The 21,146-nt window shown below is 40.7% G+C and overlaps 1 protein-coding gene across 1 annotated transcript in view; it reads right to left on the bottom strand.

Annotated features, from left to right (window-relative positions):
• elmo1 (engulfment and cell motility 1 (ced-12 homolog, C. elegans)) overlaps positions 1 to 21,146 on the bottom strand; it is a 206,427-nt gene that overhangs the window by 110,094 nt on the left and 75,187 nt on the right. Inside the window, exons 11-14 of the mRNA XM_063069851.1 lie at positions 13,195 to 13,245; positions 7,974 to 8,096; positions 6,350 to 6,478; positions 325 to 429 (exon numbers count right to left, since the gene is read on the bottom strand). Coding sequence (XP_062925921.1) covers positions 325 to 429; positions 6,350 to 6,478; positions 7,974 to 8,096; positions 13,195 to 13,245 — 408 coding nt within the window. The remainder of the gene's footprint in view (positions 1 to 324; positions 430 to 6,349; positions 6,479 to 7,973; positions 8,097 to 13,194; positions 13,246 to 21,146) is intronic.

Genomic DNA, 21,146 nt, shown 5'->3' with positions numbered 1-21,146 from the left:
GACAGAAAATGCTGAAAAATGCAGGTCAGGCACCACCACAGGAAAGAGAAACAGACTTGATATTTTGGCTCAGAAAACCTTGGTCTGCAGAAATTCCTGACGCGGTGTTTTATCTTCATTCTGTTTTTTCTTTCTGTGGAACACTGACTGTTGTTCCCAGCATTTTCTGTACAATTGGATTTTAAAGGCATCTCTGAATAACGAAGCTGCAACTTTCCGACTCCCCACATTGCATTGCAGGAGTGTTCAGACAGCATCACTCGGTTGTAAAACCATCCACAATGCTGGCATTGACAATGAAAGAGATTAAATGACAGGCCTTACCCTAATGTAGGCATCCTGATGATGCTTGGCAAAGTACAGCATGTTGTCAAGGGCCAGCATTCCTGGCGGGGTCTCTGTAAAATCCATAGCGGGATTCACATGATTCTAGAGAAAAGAAGAAGTAAAGGGAAGTTACACAGCAAGCAGCAACTTCAGAAACAAGCAGACTTTCACCGTTTTGATTAACAGCAAACGTAATTACAATCACATTAGTCAAGCCGATTGTATCTACTCTGAAATCACAGAAGTACAGAAGGAGATTCCTTGCTCCACCGACTCTGGAAGAGTAACCAACCCCACTCGTTTGTCTTTTCCCCACAGCTGTGCAATAATCCCTCTCTAGTTCTAAACATTCAATTCACTTTGATGATTGGCATTGAATCTCCTTCAAGTGAGCCCGGAGGTTGGTTGGGAATTGATATTATTCAGGATTGAAGTGGTCTTCTTATCTAAAGGAGGCTTCCGGATCCAAATGTGACCTTTGACCTCCTTTTGGTCACCAAGAGCTACCCACATTTGGTGGCATCAGTATTCTTGGACCAGAAGGCTATTCAAGTGGAAGATAAGGTGATGCTCTTCAATCTTGCATTGGGCCTCACTGTAATAGCACAGGAAGCCACAGACTGTAGGTTTAGAGCGATGGAGAGCCGAAATGATAGGCAGCTGGAAGCTCAGAATAATTACTCTGTTTTTAACATAGTACTTTGCATTGCAAAAGCCCAATCTCCATAGAGGAGACTGTAACTAGGACTCCTTCTGGATATCTGTCAAGAAGAAGGGGAAAGTCAGAGAAAACTGAAAGGCCATGACTTTAAAAACATCCCAAAATGACTTTTACACAGAGAAGTAAATATCAAAAGTCAAGTTTATCGTTTTATGCATAAATACATGTATGCAACAGGTGTAATGAATAACCTTACAGCAATACAGAGACATAGCATTAAATAAGAAACATTCACAAGAAAAACAAATTAACATAAATTGTACTCAATTTTGTTTTTACAAGAAAACATGCCTAGAACCAAAAAAAGCAAAATCAGTTTTAGTATGAAGTGGTCATAGTGTTCTCAACTGCAGTGATTATGGCTTTGTAGGTTGATTCAAGAACCAAATGATCAAATGAATGTTCTGAAACATGATGGAGAGACGCCAGGCTTCTGTTATCTCTTACCCGATGGTAGCAGCTAAAAGATGGTGTGGCCCGGCTGGTGAGGATCTTTGATGATTGAAGCTACCTTTTAGAGTCAGTGCCTCCTGTGGATGTGGGGAGGGGTATGCTTGTGATGTATTTGGCAGAGTGCACGACTCTTTGCAGCTTCTTACATTCCTGCGTCTTCAAATTGCCAAACCAGACCATCATGCAACCAATCAGGATATTTTCAACGGTACACCTATAAAACTCCGTTAGAGTGTTCAATGACAAGTCTTGATCTCCTAAGAAAGTTAAGATGTTTTCTACAAGTGCGTCTTTGTGCTGGGCCCAGGACAGGTCATCCAACATGCCAATGGCGAGGAATCTAAAGCTGCTGACTCCACAACGCTCTGGTGATGCTTGGCAAAGTAGAGCATGCCGTCAAAGGCCAGAATTCCTGGTGGGGTCAATGGAAAATCCATGGTAGAATTCACATGATTCTAGATAGAATCTAGTTTGAAACTGGCCCAAGTTTACCTTCCTAAGGTCAATGATCAGCTCTTTAGACTTGTTGACGGTGGGCAAAAGGAGCCACTCAACCACACGACCTTAGCCCACACTGACAAGCTGACGCAGCACCACCTGAGTTTCATCCATCAGTGAATTTGAAGCCGGCACTGCGTGCTGTGCTTAGCCACACAGGGGTGTGCGTGTCTGTGTGTACATACACACACACACACACAGATACACACACACACACACACACACAGACACACACACACACAGACACACACACACACAGACACACACACACAGATACACACACACACACAGATACACACACACACACACACACACACAGACACACACACACACAAAGGGCTCAGGATGCAGCCTTGTGGTGCACCTGTGATGATGGTCAGCAAGGAGATGTTGTTATTAATCCTCACTGATTGAGGTCTGTTAATGAGAAATTCAAGCACCCAGCTGCAGATGGAGGTACAGAAGCCCAGGCCTTGAAGGTTGTAGGTAATGATGTTCAAGTTCCTGATGCCCAGAGAATCCCGGAGAAGAGTAAAGAGCTGGGGAAATCACATCTGCTGTTGCCCTGCTGTGGCAAATTGGAGTGGATCCAGGTCACCTCTGAGGCAGGAGTTGAAGTAGTTTTGATATGCAGTTAGTCAGATGGAAAATGAGACAGCCAATTTGTACGTAGCAAATGCCCCACGAACAAGGTAAAAATGTCCACGTGGTCAATTTTGATCATGAGGGTTGACTCGGAGTCATAAGGCAATAGAGCTTGGATACAAACCATTTGGCCCCTCTCCATGCCAGCCGCAGTGTCCATCCAGCTGGCCCCAATCTCCTGCATTTGGCCCAAATCTTCCACGTAACTATCCAAGTGCTTCTTAAACAATACTAATCTACTTGGTTCAACCACTTCCTCCGGCAGCTCATTCCATATACTCACCAATCTCTGCGTGAAAATGTTGGCCCTTCAAGCCCTTTTTAGATGTTTCCCACCACCTACATCTATGCCTTATAGCGTTGGACTACCCTAACCCTGGGATAAGAAAGGAGAGAAGGAGAAAAGTGAAAGTGAGAGTGAAATGAGAGTTGATTGACCAAAAACTATGGAGAACTCCCCTGCACTTATTCTAAAGATAGCCCTGTTTAAGGTGGACTGTTCCTTCTGATTTGCACTGGACTCCAATCCAATGGCCATCTCACTCAAGAGATTATCATTCACAGTGCTGTAGGTGAGCAAAGAAACCAAATATGAGGAAAAGACTAGGCACAGTTTGGCATATTTATCATTTTTGACCTTGATGGGGAAAGAAAAATTCACATTTTGAGAAGGCCTTTGAATCCAGGTACGGTGAGAGGAAAGGGACAAAAATAAAATATAAATGGAGCAGAAAAAAAATGACAGAAAAGTGAAATACAAAAGAAAATTACATTTTTTTTACAATAATTAGCAACTTAAGCCTGATACCTAGAGTACAAAAATTATTTTCACCCTTACCCTATCCTGATTCAAAGAGGCAGTAATTAAAAGGGCATACAAACTGTAATTTTAGTTTAACTATATTACTTTAACTTGCTGTCCCAAGTTTAGCTTGGATTTGCAATGCAAATGCTATTTCACCACACACGATTCAATGCACTTCAATCATGAGATGTTATTTTGCCAAGCTAATTGCAGAAAGCCATAAATTAAACAGTATTTTAGAGTTTGGCTTAACTGCTTGTCTGCCTCTTATCTGACGATGTGGTGCCATTTACTTATCAATAATGGAGAGAACCATTAGGTTCACAGTTATTTTGGCAGCAAATCCGAGCCCAATGAGACTCTTAATCATATAAAAGTGCCCTAAGTCTCTGAATTATTTAAAAACCATCACAAAGCAAGCGTGCATTAGCAGAAATAAAAATGACAAAACAAGAAATAAATCAAAAGTTGTAACAACTATAAAAAGTTGGAAATTATTTTACAAATCTGTTTGTTTTGAGGTCCTTTCCCCGCTCGTCATATTACCAGCTTAATTCTGAAAGCTTTAACTATTCAATTTTCATCAGCTCTTACTGAACAGTAAAATGTCAACAACAAAAATTTGAAATGTCAAATACATACTTCAATTTCTTGTTCATTCCAACGGAAAAGGTCAAGCATGCAATTTCAAATATTAGCTCCAAAAGCTTTTACAGAGCTGCACAGAGGGGTTAAAGTTCTTTGTTCAGAACTTTTAAAGATCAAGTCACAGAATTTAAAGATATGTAAGTCACTCTTGAAATCATTTTACAGCCGGCACTTTCCCCGTCATTAGCTCATATCAAAAACCAGCCATGAATCTGAGCACATGCTTCAAATATGGTTTAGTGGTAACACTCTCAACATTGGAAGTGTCTAATTGGAGCCCAGAGCCCAGGACTTACATTCCAAACTAAGCTGCCATTTCAGCCACAGATGATTTATTTTAACTTTTTTTTCCCCTGCAAACTGCTGAGGAATTCAAGATCAATAATATAGTGCATGAACATTACACAGAGGAGGATTGGAGCTGACAGGCACTTATAGGGCTGGGGGAAATAAATGTGTGACATTCAGCATTGAACTAAACTCAGGCTTATGATGGATGCAAGAAGTTAGTCACAAGAATGAAACGACACCAAGTTAACCAGGATTAATGCAAATCCATGTTTAGAAACCAAAAACACACAAAACCTGTATATTAGGTAGTGTTCTTTTACCTCTGACAGTGATACTTATGATCTCGTAAACTCAAGTCAATGCTCATCGTTGCTGCCGACTTATTTCTTATGGTAATGATTGATTACCTTATTCCACACACCTCATGGCCACTCTGCAGGTTCATAACTCAAAAAGTAGTTACAGAAAGAAGGAAGCTGCATTTTTGTTGATTTACTTGAGAACAACTAGTTTAGAGTATCTCCTTTTTCTTAATATCCCTTTCTTAGCCTCAATGCACTAATCCAAAGATGCTTGAGACAGTCACAAAGACAAGGCAATCATTGCTGAGGGAAACATTAGAGGTGCTCTCTGAAACTGCATCCTGCCAAGAGCCCTCGCCGTCAAGAAAATAAAAGGCAGGAAAAAAAAACGGTTTCCCATTCCTACTGCCAGGAATCGTGGCGATAGCAACTTTGCAGGTGTATTTAGTTAATCACACATTTGAACAGGTGGATTTAAAACTAAATAAATCCAGAAACGATTGAAGAAACAAAAGTAACTCCGTCCATCAAACGAGCTTTGTGCAAAAAGAAGCAGGCAGCTATGTGCAGCGTAGCAATGAACTTTGCTTGTTTCTGCCTCAAGGTGGATACTGAAAAATTAAGCCCAGAGGCTATGGTCATTATGTAAATTATGGGCACTATTCAGAATTCAGGAGTCCATGTTACCTAACACAGAAATTAATTTCCTACTGTTACAAACTCGCTCAGAATAGCAGTTGCATCAATTAATTACCAACATGCTTTGATCTGTTAATATAGTCACAAACCATGAAAAACTAACAGCAATGTTCAATACTGAAATTGAAGCTGCTGGTAATTTATTATAGATTACTTAAAACATATGCAAAGTAGTTAAAATAATCAGCAAACTGATGGAAATAATGAAACACAATTAAGTAAGATTTAGCTGTCAATACAGAAAATAGGTTCTTAAATCCACAACAGAACAGAAATATTTTACACTGTAGGGGAAAAAGCAACTTATAATTATAGATAAGTAAAGCTAATTTATTCATGGAAATGATTCTGAATTAATTTGGGATTCAAAGGTAATTGCTAGGAATTCAAAAGTTCAAGGAGGCACAAAGCAGGAATATTGCTATTACTTGAGCAAAACTATTTTAAATTTAAATTGCTTTGTTGTCAATTTCTGCCATGCCAAGAGCCAACGATCTCAACCAGCACTGCAGATGTAATGAATCATTTCAGAAGATGTGGTGCTTTCTGCTCTGTATAAATAATGATTGCCTATTTGTAGATGTGATCCAACTATGTCAATTTTGGGCAAAAAGCTTGGTCTTCAAGCCTAATTTGAAGATAAACACCTTCCTGGCTCTAACATGATGGATGATACAAGTATCGACTTGACACAAAGACAGGAAAAGATTTTGTGCTAAACATGATTGGGAAATGAATTTGGAATATAAATAAATATAATTAATTATCTGGCTTTGCAGCATAATCATCCCACCTTTGAACATAAGGAATTGCTCCCTATTCTTGTTTCAATTCAGAGAGGATCCTGATCAATACAGTGAGAGTTAGAAGAGAGTGGATTCCGAGAAAAAAAAAGAACTCTTAAAACAACCTTATGTATTTCCCTCTTGCAGTGCTTCTTTGGTGATTGAGAGAACTTACAATGAAACCCAGTTTTTTATAATCTCTGGTGTACATAGATTTTCGTTTCTCAATGCTGCCACTGTTGCTCGGTTCCAGTTCTGCATCGAACGCAATCCTACGTAGCTCAAAAATGATGTCTCTTTGGGCCTGAAAAGCAAATCAGGAAGGAAACGATTAAATAGAGCAGGATGAAGGTAATGGGTGTGAGATCAGCTGTGCAATTCATCAAAAGGCATTTCTTCACAATCTAACTCCTTTGAGATTATCTTCACTGTCCTCTCCAAGTGCTGCAAATTAGTTTTTTTAATGTATCAGAAGACCAAGGCCAAAACAGTATCGCAAAAGCTGATTTCACAACCTCTGATGCATTCACATTATTGTCTATTAGCTACTTAAATTGATTTGCTCAGCAAACTAAATTATGTTTTATGTTATAAGAGACGGTGTTCTTATTTGGACATCAGATTTAAGCACTGCCCTAAGTCACACAGGTTAGCTGCAGGTAGTCAGCCTGAGCTACACTAGAACGGAGGATCCTTTACGATCTCCCCAGAGCACAGCAAAGGCTCAGGAATCAGATGATCCGCTCCTGGTATTAAGTTCTTCAGAAAATCTATTGTCATAGCACGATGCACACTTGAAAATATATTGAGAAAGCTAAAGTTCTCTTTATCTGAGATTTCTCAGCCTGAGAAAGAGAACCTGTTAGTAATCGATAACGGACAAAGCCCAGCCATTCCTCTATCTCAGGACAACTGGAAATGAATGACAAACATCAGCCATGCCAACAATGCACCTGTTCTCAAGATCAGCAAGAAAAAAATTAAATGCATTCAAATACTGCAGCGACAAAGTGACTTCCAATCCCGTTGCGGCAGTCTGAAGAACAGGGCTCTTGGCAGCTGGTGCGATGAAGAAAGCTCCAAATAGAGCATTAGTTGACAATGAATGAAAGAGAGCTGGATAAACTCGTGTTTCAGATCACTGTACTAAAAGGCAGAACAGGAACAGGCCCTTTAGCCCATCATGTTGGTGCCAAATCTACCTACAATGCCAATCTAACTAACCCTGTCTGCCAAGATCCACGTCTCTCTGTTCCAGGGGTCCATGGACCCTTTGCTTATTGGTATTGGTCCATTAAAACTGTTGGGAACCCCTGCTCTATTCCCTTTCTGTTCATCAACTATCTAAAAGAATTTCAGGATGTCTATTGCAAATGTATCTATTGAAACCTATTAAAAACCTCTGAAGTGCTGCTATTGTATCTGCTTTATCTTCTCCCTGGGAAACCTACTACTTTCTGTAAAAAAAATTCATCTCTTTTAAATTTTTCCTCTCACTTTAAACCCTTGCCCTCTAGTATTTGACCTTTACACCCCAGGCAAAAGACTGACCATCTATGCCTCTCATAATTTTATAAACTTGTGTCACGTTGTTCCTCAGCCTCTAACACTCCTGAGAAATCAATCCAAATTTGTCCAAAGTTTCCTCGTAGCTAAAACTCTCCAATTCAGGCAACTTCTTGGTGCGCCTCTTCTGTGGTGACCAGAACTGCCAACAGTGCTCCAAGCAGAGTCCAACCAAAGTTTTATACACTTGCAACATACCTTTATATACTTTCATTATCGTATAAAATACTCACCTGGTCCTGCGGATCCATCTTTGTCATCATTCGGTCTTCCAAAAGATTAAAAGTCAGCACTTGGAGGACATACAGCTGGTGAGCCATTTCGGTCTGAATGCTTCGGTTTCCACGAATAACGTGCTGTCGCATAGAAAAGAATTCTTCTCAGGACAATGTTAACAGTCTGTTCATAGTGCATTCTCACTTACACACTTACTGACTGCATAGGTAGGAAAGTGCTTGTAAACCCTTGTGAAGCACGATTTGTATATAACAATATTTGTTGTCCCATTAAGTTTTTAAAATTCTCCTTTGTTAAGTCATTTCTTTCCCATTCACTTGGGGGACGGGGCTTGGTAATGATTCACTACATGATGGGTCAATGCACTCCACTTGCCTTTTGGTACCTCAGCCAAGCAGGCATTTTTGTTTTGAACCGGATGGTGGGTATTGGCAAACTGTTAAAATGCAGAGAGCAACAAAATCAAACCCAGAACCAACCCTCCAGTTTTCTGGTAAAGGCCACTAAGTAGTGCTCTGAAACAGGGAGCCTGAGAGACCTTTCCCTATACCAGCCTTAATGCACTGAAGCCAAGAGTTACTCTGCCAGACACTGAATAAAAACCCACTCTTTCTCTATTAGAGAACACAGTAAACTTTGGGTTGCTTTAAAGTGACTGGAGGCCTTAAAACTCACTATATTAATGAATATTTTAATTTCCTTTCATCAGAAATTCACTCTTTCATGTGCCCATGCAATAACTCCAGACTAGGTCACTAGAAAGGAATTTGTATTTTTGAATTTCTCCTAAAGTTGTCAATTATTGGGATCTAAGAGACAAATGACAAGAATGCTCACCCAAATGACCAGTTCCTTTTAAACGTTAAGTCATTTTAAATATCTCTTCAAATAAAAGGATAGAATGTTAAACACTAAAGAAGAAACCTTCACTGGAAAATTAAAATTATATTCTTTTGAAGTTTCATGATTTTACAGGCCAATTCCCTAAGAATATTAATTAGATGAATATGTGTTTTTCACATTTCCAAAGAAGAGAACAGTAATGAATATTTTGCGATTTTCAGCTCTAGCAGTTACTGAAGAAATGGCCTATAAAGTTAGACAATTCAGGCTCAAACCTTCCATGAAAGCAAGATTAGAATTTGGTTAATTTTAATTTTCTGAGGTAGGCTTCTTTCCATATTCAACATTCTATCACCGGCTTCAATAGAATTATAAATAAAAAGGCTTGTGGGTAGACTTGGGGTGAACTTTTTGAACAGGTGAAATGTGCTATCACAACAGCACTGGTGAAGAACCTGGAAATGAGGAAGGACATTCTTGCTATTGAGGGAGTGCAGCAGAGGTTCACGCGGTTAATTCCCGGGATGGCGGGACTGTCATATGTTGAAAGATTGGAGCGACTGGCTTGTATACACTGGAATTTAGAAGGGTGAGAGGGGATCTGATTCAAACATATAAGATTATTAAGGGATTGGACACGCTAGAGGCAGGAAACATGTTTCCGATGTTGGGGGAGTCTGGAACCAGAGGCCACAATTTGAGAATAAGGGGTAGGCCATTTAGAACGGAGTTGAGGAAAAACTTTTTCACCCAGAGAGTTGTGGATCTGTGCAATGCTCTGCCTCAGAAGGCAGTGGAGGCCAACTCTCTGAATGCTTTCAAGGAAGAGTTCAATAGAGCTCTTAATAATAACGGAGTAAAGGGATACGGGGAGAAGGCAGGAACGGGATACTGATTGTGGATGATCAGCCATCATCACAGTGAATGGCGGTGCTAGCTCGAAGGGCCGAATGGCCTACTCCTGCACCTATTGTCTATGGCAGTACCCAAGAGATTGCTTTGAGCAGTTTCTGCACAATGTCATGTGGATGAGATAGTTGACTCTCAGTAAACATAACAATCTTCTTCTGTACGCTGCATGCACCTGGCCAGTAAGGCGGTTTCGCCTGATATCCAGCAGCTCAGTTTTACCTGTGGACTCCTTGATGACGCACTCACCTTTGGAATTCTCTCCTCTGTCACCTTTGGGCTGAGGCTGGTTGGAGTTAGGGGTGTGTAATGGATTCCTAACATAGCGTCAGTGAGCAAGCTACTGGTGACAGAAGTACCACTTGATAACACTGATGACATCTCCCATCACTACACCAGTGGTTAAGGGCTAACTTTTCACATTGTTTGTCAATGAATTAAATACTGGAATTGATGGCTTTGTGGCAAAGTTTGTAGATGATATGAAGATGGGTGGAGGTGTAAGCTGTGCTGAGGAAGAATGAGTGGGGATCTCATTGAAACCTACCGAAAGGTGAAAGGACTAGATTGGGTGGGTGTGGAGAGGATGTTTCCAGAACTAGAGGGCACAGCCACAAAATTGAAGGGCAACCCTTTAGAACAGAGGTAAGCAGGATTTTTTTTTTAGTTACGGAGTAGTAAATCTGTGAATGCTCTGCCACAGATTGCGGTGGAGGCCAAGTCTGTGGGTATATTTAATGTGGAAATTGATTGGTCAGAGGATCAAAGGATGTGGTGAGAAGGCAGGTGTCTGGGGTTGAGTGGGATCCGGGATCAGCCATGACAGAATGGCAGAGCAGACTCAATGTACTTAATGGCCTAATTCTACTCCACTGCCTTATGGCCTTATTATCTCATTGGATTTGCCCTGAAATTTTCCACATTGTCAGGTAAATTGTGGAGCAATAACTGTATTGGATCAGTTTGACAACAGACACAGAAAATATTGAGGAGCTGCACGGTCTTACAACTTTACTCCATCCAGGACTCTCAGTAAATTTGTTACGACATGAGCATGAATCAGATTGTCTGAAAAATGTTTCCAGTGACAATAGGTACTGCAGGCAGAATGTGAAACACATACAGTATATTCCCTTTGTTTAAGTTTTAATCACTCTCAAATTCCTCTATTCTCATAAGTTTCCAATATGAACTTTATTCCAATAATATGAATTTTTAAAAACTCCTTCTATTAATTGTTTTTATTATTCCAGTCCAACATTTACATTTTGTTTGTGAAAAATGGTAGAACTCTACAGACTTAGTCCTTGACTTTCACAAAAACCCTCCAAGAGGACCACAACCTTGTCATGGCTTAGAGGCTTGTGCGGCTCAGTGACCCTGGGGGCTATGCTGGCCGGAGTCAGGTCCTTACGCTTGGCAGGGTCACCCATGCCAAACAGGTCAAAGGGTGGAGGCCAGACTTACGAGGTTCTCCAGGTTTGGGGGATCAGCGCAGGGTTAACAGCCCTGACTGGGCAAACAAAACTGTTATGGAAACAGCAATGAAGAATCCTTCGACATCTGAGCGGCCACGGACAGACAGAGATGGAGGACCTTCATTGCTGCCAGCAGTGCAAGTTCCACAAATTTATTGTGTAAAACATGACTGTGAATCTGTTACGTTATATCTACACAAAAGCTCCCTATAATTGTGGTGTCATACCCCAGCACACTTTATAGAAGCACTATAAAAAAATAGCTTTTACATTCAGCCATATACAGGAGACATAGGTTTACTGAGTAAATCTAATCATCAGTCATGTTATCATTCCAGCCTCTTGTGCATTAAGTACCCCCCACCCCTCAGGCTGGGCTTTACTATTAAACTCCTTGGCTTTGCAGATCACCTCCTAAACTGCTCCTTCGTTTTCTTCTTTCAAAATGTACTAGCCACTATGGAACGATACTGGGAGGTTATATCAATATAGAATTACAAGCAAATTACAGCTTCTCCAAATGATCACTATGATTTAAGAATCATTCTGTGTAAATGTAATGCCCTTTGTCAGCTTTCTTCCTGCAGTAACTACAGTTGGCTTTTTAGTACTGCTCCCAGTAGATTTGTCTCAATTCAATGTGATTTTAACATTTCATTCTATTTGAATTCTCCCAAGAACCTACCAGGTCTTGCTGAACATGTATAACTGCTAGCTTAATCCAAAGAGGGTTAGTAATGATGAACATAATTCAAAACAATAGCTCTGAATTCACTTTGAATTCACCAGTAGGTTTTCTATATACAGTTGTTTAATGTAAACATCATTCAAACAGCAGTCAGTTCAGAAATTCTTATTGTCAGATTTAAATCTATTGGTCAGCAGCACATATCTGACATGTTGGCAGGAACCTCCAGTGGGTGCTTATTTGTAAGATGCTAACATTCACATTGTAGAGGCAAGAGATTTAAATCAAGGAAACGCATATACAATGCTGTCCCTTGGTCCAGTTTTGACTTGTCACATATTTTCCAAATCCTGGAATTCTTGCCTTTCCCCGGAGATTATTTGGTTGCGTGGTTTGGAACTCTGACCATTATGAATATGGTACAAATGTACCAGCCACCGGGCCGTCTCTCACCTTTAATTTGCTCATACACAAGATTGAGGCAATCATGAGGAACATTCAACACACTGCCCACTGTTAACCACATAAACAATGGCCTGAGTACAGAGAAAGTATTCTACTAAAGTCCTTCCTACAACAGTTATGCCTATTGCTCATCCCCATCATCACAGCCCCATCACCATCATCCCTTCAGCTGTCAGCCTCTTCTCTCCGGTGCCCCCTTCCTGACCTACTCTGCTGCTTCAGGGGAATGTGTGGGCCATTAAAAAAAAAAGGCCTTTTATGTCTCTTTCTTATAATTTTTCAAGAGCCAGCAGGATTGCTCATATGTGATCTATTTGGACTCAAATTGGTTCGAGAGCTGTGCTCATTTCTACTGCTTGCACGATTTCTGTTTTTTTCCCTCTTTCTCTGTGCACTGGGTGTTGGTCTTTATTTTATTTTAATTGGGTTTCTTGTTTTGTGGCTGCCTGTAAGTAGATAAATGTCAAGTTGTATAATTTATACATTCTTAGATAATAAACGTACTTGAATCTGGAATCTATTTCTCAAAGGATAACATTTCCAGCCCAATATTCCCCAACCCTACTGCTACCTCCAGCACCGACAGCAACACCAAAGTTCTACTTCTGTCTCACTCACCATTTTAGCACCCTTCTTACAATTCAACTCTTGACCATCCTTTCACCACCTTTAAGTCAATGCCAATTTTAAACCCAGTTTTGTTCCTGTTAAGTACTTAAGACATCCTACACTGTTAAAAATACTATTTAAATAAAATCCATTTCTAATAAATTATACAATTAAAATAAAAGAACTAACAGTAACTTCTAAATAATATTTTTTCCCCAGACTTACAGACAAAATAATGGCACGCAATTGTTTCTGGGCCAAAATGTTCGCTATTTCCTGTGTAGAAAAAAAGAAAAAATTATTTAAGTACAAGCTAACAAGAAATTAGTATTCTGAATAGAAAAGTTCTCAATGCACTTGGAAGGCCAACATCATGTGAACAGCATGTTATCACATAAGAAAATGTACAATGTTAATTATATTTCATTGATTTTGATTTAAACATCAATTGTAAAGCAAATATCCAATTCCAGTATTGTGAAACAATTATTCTCTCATCAGCTCATTGTTAAACATCAAGTCAACAACTGCTATGGTCACAAACTCTGACATTCATTACCTTGCATCACAGTGACATTTCCCAATCATGACAAGGGAAAGGAATTTTACTCAGCCTACAGGGGATGCCTCACCAACATTTGGCAAAGTGTTTTGGGCATCTATGGGGGACTCAACAAGAGACTATTACCATAAACTTAGCAACAGCCTGCTGGAGGAACTCAGTTGGTCAAGCCTGTATCTGTGGGGGAAAAGGAACTGTCAATGTTTCAGTTTATAACCGTTCATCTCCACAGCTGCTGTTTGGCCCACTGAATTCCTCCAGCAGATGGTTTCCTGCTCCAGACTCCAGCATCTGCAGTCTCTTTTGGATTCATACGGAGCTAGACAACGTGATAATCACCTTCAAAGCCACCTCACAAAACTAAAATCGATACTTAATTAAAAAGCAAAGGAAATTCTGGAGATACTAAGGCGATCAAGATAAGATGGATGAGAGAGAGAGAGGAGAGAGAGAGGAGAGAGAGAGGAGAGAGAGAGGAGAGAGAGAGGAGAGAGAGAGGAGAGAGAGAGGAGAGAGAGAGGAGAGAGAGAGGAGAGAGAGAGGAGAGAGAGAGGAGAGAGAGAGGAGAGAGAGAGGAGAGAGAGAGGAGAGAGAGAGGAGAGAGAGAGGAGAGAGAGAGGAGAGAGAGAGGAGAGAGAGAGGAGAGAGAGAGGAGAGAGAGAGAGAGAGAGAGAGAGAGAGAGAGAGAGAGAGAGAGAGAGAGAGAGAGAAAAGAGATAATACTTCCGGCCTTGTGTGTTTGATAGTCTTAAACAAAACATTAACTCCATTTCTCTTATCACTGGTACTGCTGACCTGCTAAGGGGTTAGAGCAATTCAAGTTTTCACTTCAAATGTCCAGTAGTAGTTTTACTTTAGTATCATTAAGAGTTTATTCCTTACTAAAGGAATCTACAACAACTCTTCAGCAAGGAACAGGAAACTAAACCCAAGAGCTTCTCATAAACATGATGCATTCACTTTATGTAAAAGGATAATGTCTCTGACACCAGTCAATCATTTAGCAATATGAACATCCAAGCACAAGCCATGGCTGTCACAGAAGATACTACTCATGCATAGTTATGAGCAATGCCAGAGCATCAGAAGATTAATGCCATACTTGCCCTCCGCAAAGAGATCTAATCAAAGAAAAACTCACGCTTCACAATTTGCATTGCTTAGCTGCATTTCACATTTACCTGCAATTTTAAAAATATTGTTTTCTGCTCTTTCTCCCAACTGCTTACTGAGCTCGCCTTTTAGCAGTGAGGCTCCAGTTCTCTACTAGTGTTTCATTGCATTGGCATCAGAACATCCTTGTTTGCAGGTTTAGAAACTCCCCTCTTAAAGGGGCAGTCACCCAACATGTCATGAGAAGGGATGAAAGGAAAAGGGTCAACTGTTGGTGAAACAGTCACAATGGTATCAGGATCTAGAACGTTCCTCCATTGAGATCATGCCTCCTATTTTACACGTAGGCAGTAACAAGGCCTGTATTTTCAGTTTTTATATTTTTGGGGAGACAGAATGAACATAGAACATAGAAATCTACACCACATTACACACCCTTCGGCCCACAATGTTGTGCCAACCATGTAACCTACTCTAGAAACTGCCTAGAATTTCCCTACTGCGTAGCCCTCTATTTTTCTAAGCTCCATGTACCTATTTGAGAGGCTCTTCAAAGACCCTATCGTATCCGCTTCCTCCACCGCCATCGGCAGTGCATTCCACACACCCACCACTCTCTGTGTGAAAAATGCACCCCTGACATCCCCTCGGTACCTATTTCCAAGCACCTTAAAACTGTGCCCCCTCGTGTTAGCCATTTCAGCCCTGGGAAAAAGCCTCTGGCTATCCACATGATCAATGCCCCTCATCATCTTATACACCTTGATCCAGTCACCTCTCATCCTCTGTTGCTCCAAAGATAAAAGGTCAAGTTCACTCAACCTATTCTCATAAGGCATACCCTCCAATCCAGGCAACATCTTTGTAAATCTCCTCTGCACTCTCTCTATAGTATCCACATCCTCCCTATAGTGAGGTGACCAGAACTGAACACAGTACTCCAAGTGGGGTCTGACCAGGGTCTTGTATAGCTTTAACATTACCAATGAAGAGCAAATGGGAATGACATTTAAAATATACTTGCCCTGTTCACATGGGCGTTACTGTTAGTTTGGATGGACTGAGCAGAGGGCAAGCACGGCAATAATCTTCTTAGGCTATACAACTGCACTACCACTATAGCATGCTAGTGGTGATAATCCTTTAAGTGCCTTGTAATTTAACAGCCTTGTTATCACAACTCCAATTCTCAGCATGGTTTCAAATCAGGTCACTTATGGAATGGTACCAGAATAATCTTCCACAAAAGCTCCAACTACTTCACTAAATTCTCAAGGAAAGGGAGCAAACTTGGTTTAGCATACACACAACTCCCAGTTCATACTGGGAAAGTAACTCAGTACATTCAGCATCTTAAGCTTTAAGCCGAGGTTCTGCCATTCAGTACAAGGAGAAATGTTTCTCCAGTCCCAGGTTGGAACATCAGCGTTAAGGCTGGCTTTGATTATCCAAACTTAACAGAGGAGGCAGTTAAGAGTCAATCACTTGGTTGGGCTGCAGTCACCTACAGGTCAGCTGGGGTAAGGAAGCTAAATCCCCTCCCCAGGAGGACACCAGCGAACTAAATATTCTTTTCTCCTTGACGCTAGTCCAGCAGTTACATTGTTACAGGTACCAGCCGTTGTTAAAGTTGTTGACCCACTTAATTACTTGAATTTAAAATTCCCTGGCTGCTACGGTGGAATGATTATTCAATGTTCCTGAGCTTGTGATGCCATTAAGTGATTTTTAACTTAACCACAATACTAAGCACACTCACAATGACTTAGGCTATGTCCACACTAGACCGGATAATTTTGAAAACGTCGGTTTCACATAAAAATGACAGGCGTCCACACTAGGTGTTTTTGAAAATACCTCTGTCCACATTAAAACAGATATTTGGGCAAATATCCTCCTACTGGGCATGCGCAAGACACATCTACAGAAAACAAGTGAAGAGGAAACGGTATACTTGGTGCGCGTTTGTCCAGTTACAGAGTAGAAAAACTTTAAAGGAAATTGCCAAATGAAAGACTTGGTGCGTGTTTGTCCAGAAACATTTCCTACAGCCATAGTCTCTTCACTGATGAAAGGGACGACAGCTATAACTAAATGCAATAAAGCTTGTTACTGGGCAAAAGTGAAATTTGCTGTTACCTCATTTGTTTGCCTTTGCTTTTGCCATGTCTTTGTGTATTATTTCGCTGTATTTAACATGTGCAACAAAACGAGTTACTGGGCAAAAGTGACAATTCCATCTATTGAATGTTTGGACAAGCAATACATTAATAAAGCACCTTGTTAAGTGTATAAAACATGCTTGCATCAGTGTTATCTTGTATTTCCATACAATGTTACATTAGGCTGTCACACATCTATTGTCAGATATTGTTGTGGTGTTGGAGGTTGTGTTCAAGAAAACAATGAGATGCCGCACTGCCACCACCATTTGTTCCGGCACGTCATGACAGCGGGTTTAAAAATAGCCGGTTACCCCGCACACACTATGCCGGCTACTAGGCGTTTTCAGATTTATTCACTCTGGAGAGCGTTTCTGAAAAGCTCCGTTTTCGGGGGAGGAAAACGCCATTTCAATGTGAACGGAGGGTCAAAATGAAGAGAAAAGCTTCGGTTATGGATTTATCCGGTCTAGTGTGGACGTAGCCTTAGAATAACAGAAACCGGAGCGTGCCCAACCTCCAGGCTCCACATAGACAATGATCAGCAACCTTTGATCAGATCGGATTACAATGCATCCATCGTGAGCCCCAAACCAGCAGAGTTTTAGGAACACTTTTGAATTAATTGAAGCTTCAGATCATGAGTCATCAGAGGGAAAGAGCAAGGGCAGATCAAGGGTGTGTACAGGATGAACCAGAGTAGCTGGGGTTTAATGAATGCTTATAACAGAATTCCCTCAAAATCTGCCTGAAATCAATGCGTTTCCCTGATTTATTTGTAATTCTTGACAATATGACTCCTGGTTGGCATGGATTGTGTCTGACATGCATGTGTTGACAGTCAAGGTACCAGTGTGAAGAGGAGAAGCTTTAAGTTAGCAATCCCAACTGTACGGGGATCTCTGGCAGGGAGGGCACATGAAGGTTCCTTGGATTTGTGTTGCGAGAAGAAATAAGGAAAGATGAGATATTTCTATTTATTTATTTATCACACTCACATTGAAACATACAGTGAAATACGTTTGTTTCAGCAACCAACACAAACTTCAGATGTGCTGGGGGGCAGACCGCACGCGTCACCACACACCCCAGTGCCCAAGTAGTGTGCCCATGTGAGGACAGAATATACGATCCTCCCCGTGCGGATCAATCTCTCTGATAGCACTGGTAGCCAAGTCCATGTATCCCATCTCACTCAACCAGAAACAAAACCGCTAAGCAAAAAAAATCTTTATCTGAAAGCATGGGTCAGTGACAGGTAAAGCAATGCTTCCGTGGCAAAAACATTCGGAACTGCATACATGTTTCTATTATTCTCCATAATGAATCAATATTTAATCGCTTTTTTCTCATTGCCCTGAACAAAGAGGAGGTCAGCCCTCTTGTACCTTAGTGTAAATGTTCTCCCACAACACCGCAAGGATTTTGATCCACTAACTAAGGGTAAACGAGAAAGGTACACAACTCCAGAGGAGCAGGTGTTTCAGGGTATTTGCTTTTTGCCCTTGTACTTTTTACTAGCACAGAAAGCGATTCTGGAGTGCTCTTGGCAAGTTGCAACTGTGCATTTTCTAGACACACTCGAAACGTTGGAAGGAACAAATGTAGGTGTGGATGTGTGAATGAAGCTGGTGAAGTTTTGTCCTGAATGACACCAAGCTTCTTCAATGCTGCTGGAGTTGACACTAACCAGACAAGTGGCGAGCCCTCCATTCCACCCCTGACCTGTAAGAAGAAAATATCTGGTAAAGTGCTGCTGGCTTTCACAAGGCAGAATCTGGCCAGTCTGTCTTTGCTCGAGCAGCTGCTACTGGAGTATCCATTTATGGCAAGCGTGGATGCAGCGGCTGGAGTACAGTGAGCACAGGGGGTCACTACTCTCAGGAAATTCCCAGACATACCAGTTCAGCAATCATGGATAATGCATATATCCAACATCTTTTAAATTCAGATTTTCAGGATTCACATTTGGTATTTTCAAATGACAATTCTGTTCCTCTGAATCACAATTACTATAGTCCAACAACCTGTTTGTTTGCCTGCTCTATAATCAATCTCTTTCACTATCATACCTTTTGTCATTTAATTCTTTGCCCTCCATATCACCGACAGCTGTTTTTATTTCCTTTTCACTTCCTCTGCAAGTTAATTTGGTTCCTGTTAACTTTTCTCAGTGCGGATCAAAGCTCATTAAGCTGAAAAGGAATGTTTTCTCTCTCCAGAGACGCTGCACATTTCCAATAATCTTATTGTTTTCATTTCAGAATTTAGTTTTGCTCTCCTGCTAGCTGCTGGTTGCACTAGCAGTTATTTTTAGAAAGTCCATTTTAATAAGCCAGAATAACTTAACATTTTAACATTGGCTGCAGTTCAAAAGCACTCTAGTTGTTGTCAGATGCTTCAAGATCCCAAGGTTGTGAACGGGGCTATATTTCTTCCTCTCACATTTTCCTCTTGGTTATGAAGACATCATGACCTGGTTGAATAGCTGTACCTTTCATGCAGAATGCTTCTTCCCTTCCTGTCATGCAGCTCAGAGTTAAAATGTCAAGAAGCAAATCTCACGGATAGTCACAATCAGAAATTCAATGGGAGGCAAATGTGAGTAATAATGACAGCCTAAACGCTGTCTAAAGTGATAAATTCTAAATGGCCACTGCCAAGACAACCATCTTGCATTTCTTACAAATCTGTGATCATTCAAACCTCTGTTTCCATTTTTTTTTACTTTTCACCTAGCACACTTGTACCCACCAACTTTCAGGAACTTCCAACAGCACCAGACTTCCATGATTCAAGCCCTCAATGGCTTCACTCCATTTCATCTCTTCTAACCCCACTAGATCTCTTCACAACTCCAATTCTGGTTTTCCACATACTTTGCTCCAGGTTTGACAGCCAGATTTCTACAACTCCTCACACACTTTTTGCAACTTCTCATATTCCAGTAAATTCCTTAAAAATCTACCCCTTTTGACAAAATAATTACCATCTAGCACAATTTCTTCTTCTTTGGCCAAGATAAAATTTTGTTTGATGACATACTTGTAAAGCCCAAGACCTTTTCCATTGGGATGAATGGCCTTGCTCCCCTGGGACCCATTGGGCCAAAATGGCCTCCTCTGTGTTTTAGTAAATATTGGGTTCTATGAAAGAGGAATTAAAACCTATGTGAAATGTCACCATCATTGGTCCTTCCAACTTTAGTCTTGAACGTGGGTTTGTCTTTGTCACCCGAGAATAATTAAGAGCTATTTTTGTCGATCTGGAAAAGAAGATTTTTTTTTTAAAGTTTGTTTTTTTTGGAAAATAACAGTTACACTTTTCACTTGGTATTTCTAGGCAACAGATTGAGGAAGCATATTGAGTATAGAAAGGGTAATACTTTTTCAGCTTTGTTTAATTCATTAGAAGCTTGCTGAGATGGCAAGATGTCTCACAGAGTGAATTAATATTGCATTTAATAAGCTTTAAGACAATTATAATAACTAATCCTCAGAAATGTTTCTAAAACGTATCTGTAAAATTGTCAGCTTTGAATAATGCAGAGTTTTAGATAAGGTCTCTTGTGTTGGTCATTGACATAAAAGGATGTATCCACTGGATGTTTCAATGACGTTTGATGTACATGTGACAAATTTCATCTTTAATTTTTCTTTAGAGAAGCTATACATTAACAATTAGGGCAATGGGGTGGAGATGCGCCTCTACCAAAGGAGGTGTAAGGTGCTCCTTCCCTCCGCTAGCCTGCAGGTCACCCTTGGGCAAGGTGTAGCACCTGCTTCACCTCCCAATCAGAGTCACGTGAAGTCATGGGAGCAGGTGGTGGATGGTCGTATGAGCAGCAGGTGCACATCACAAGCCCTGGTGATGCCACTACTGATGCCAGGCAGACAAGCTCTGAAGAGTATTGATAATGGCTAGGGGTCACCTGCCTTGCAAAGAAACTGCCCAGAAAAAGGCAACGACAAACCACTTCTGTAGAAAAATTTGTCAAGAACAATCATGGTCCTGGACCATGATCATCCAGGTCATTGGACATGGCACATAACAATGTTGATGACATTAACAATTATTCCCTCTGAAAATTAAAGTTTTTTTCTTGGTGCTTACATTCTTGCAGGTTTCGAGTAAGAATGGGACTGTAAGTTCAGCCACCACATCATCTTGCCGTTACTAAAGACGTCTTAGTTCATACTAGTGATTAGGGAGGAGCTGACAACCACGTGAGAAGGAAAAGGTTACTCAAAGCTCTTGCATAGAATCAATGGGCCAAATGGCCACCTTCTAGGTAAAGGTACATTCATGTAGCTAAGTCAACTCTTGACACATTGGACTAC

Source organism: Mobula hypostoma, chromosome 17 (assembly GCF_963921235.1).
Source record: "Mobula hypostoma chromosome 17, sMobHyp1.1, whole genome shotgun sequence".
In the NCBI taxonomy this organism is placed as follows: domain Eukaryota; kingdom Metazoa; phylum Chordata; class Chondrichthyes; order Myliobatiformes; family Myliobatidae; genus Mobula; species Mobula hypostoma.
This window is presented reverse-complemented; position numbering and strand designations above follow the sequence as displayed.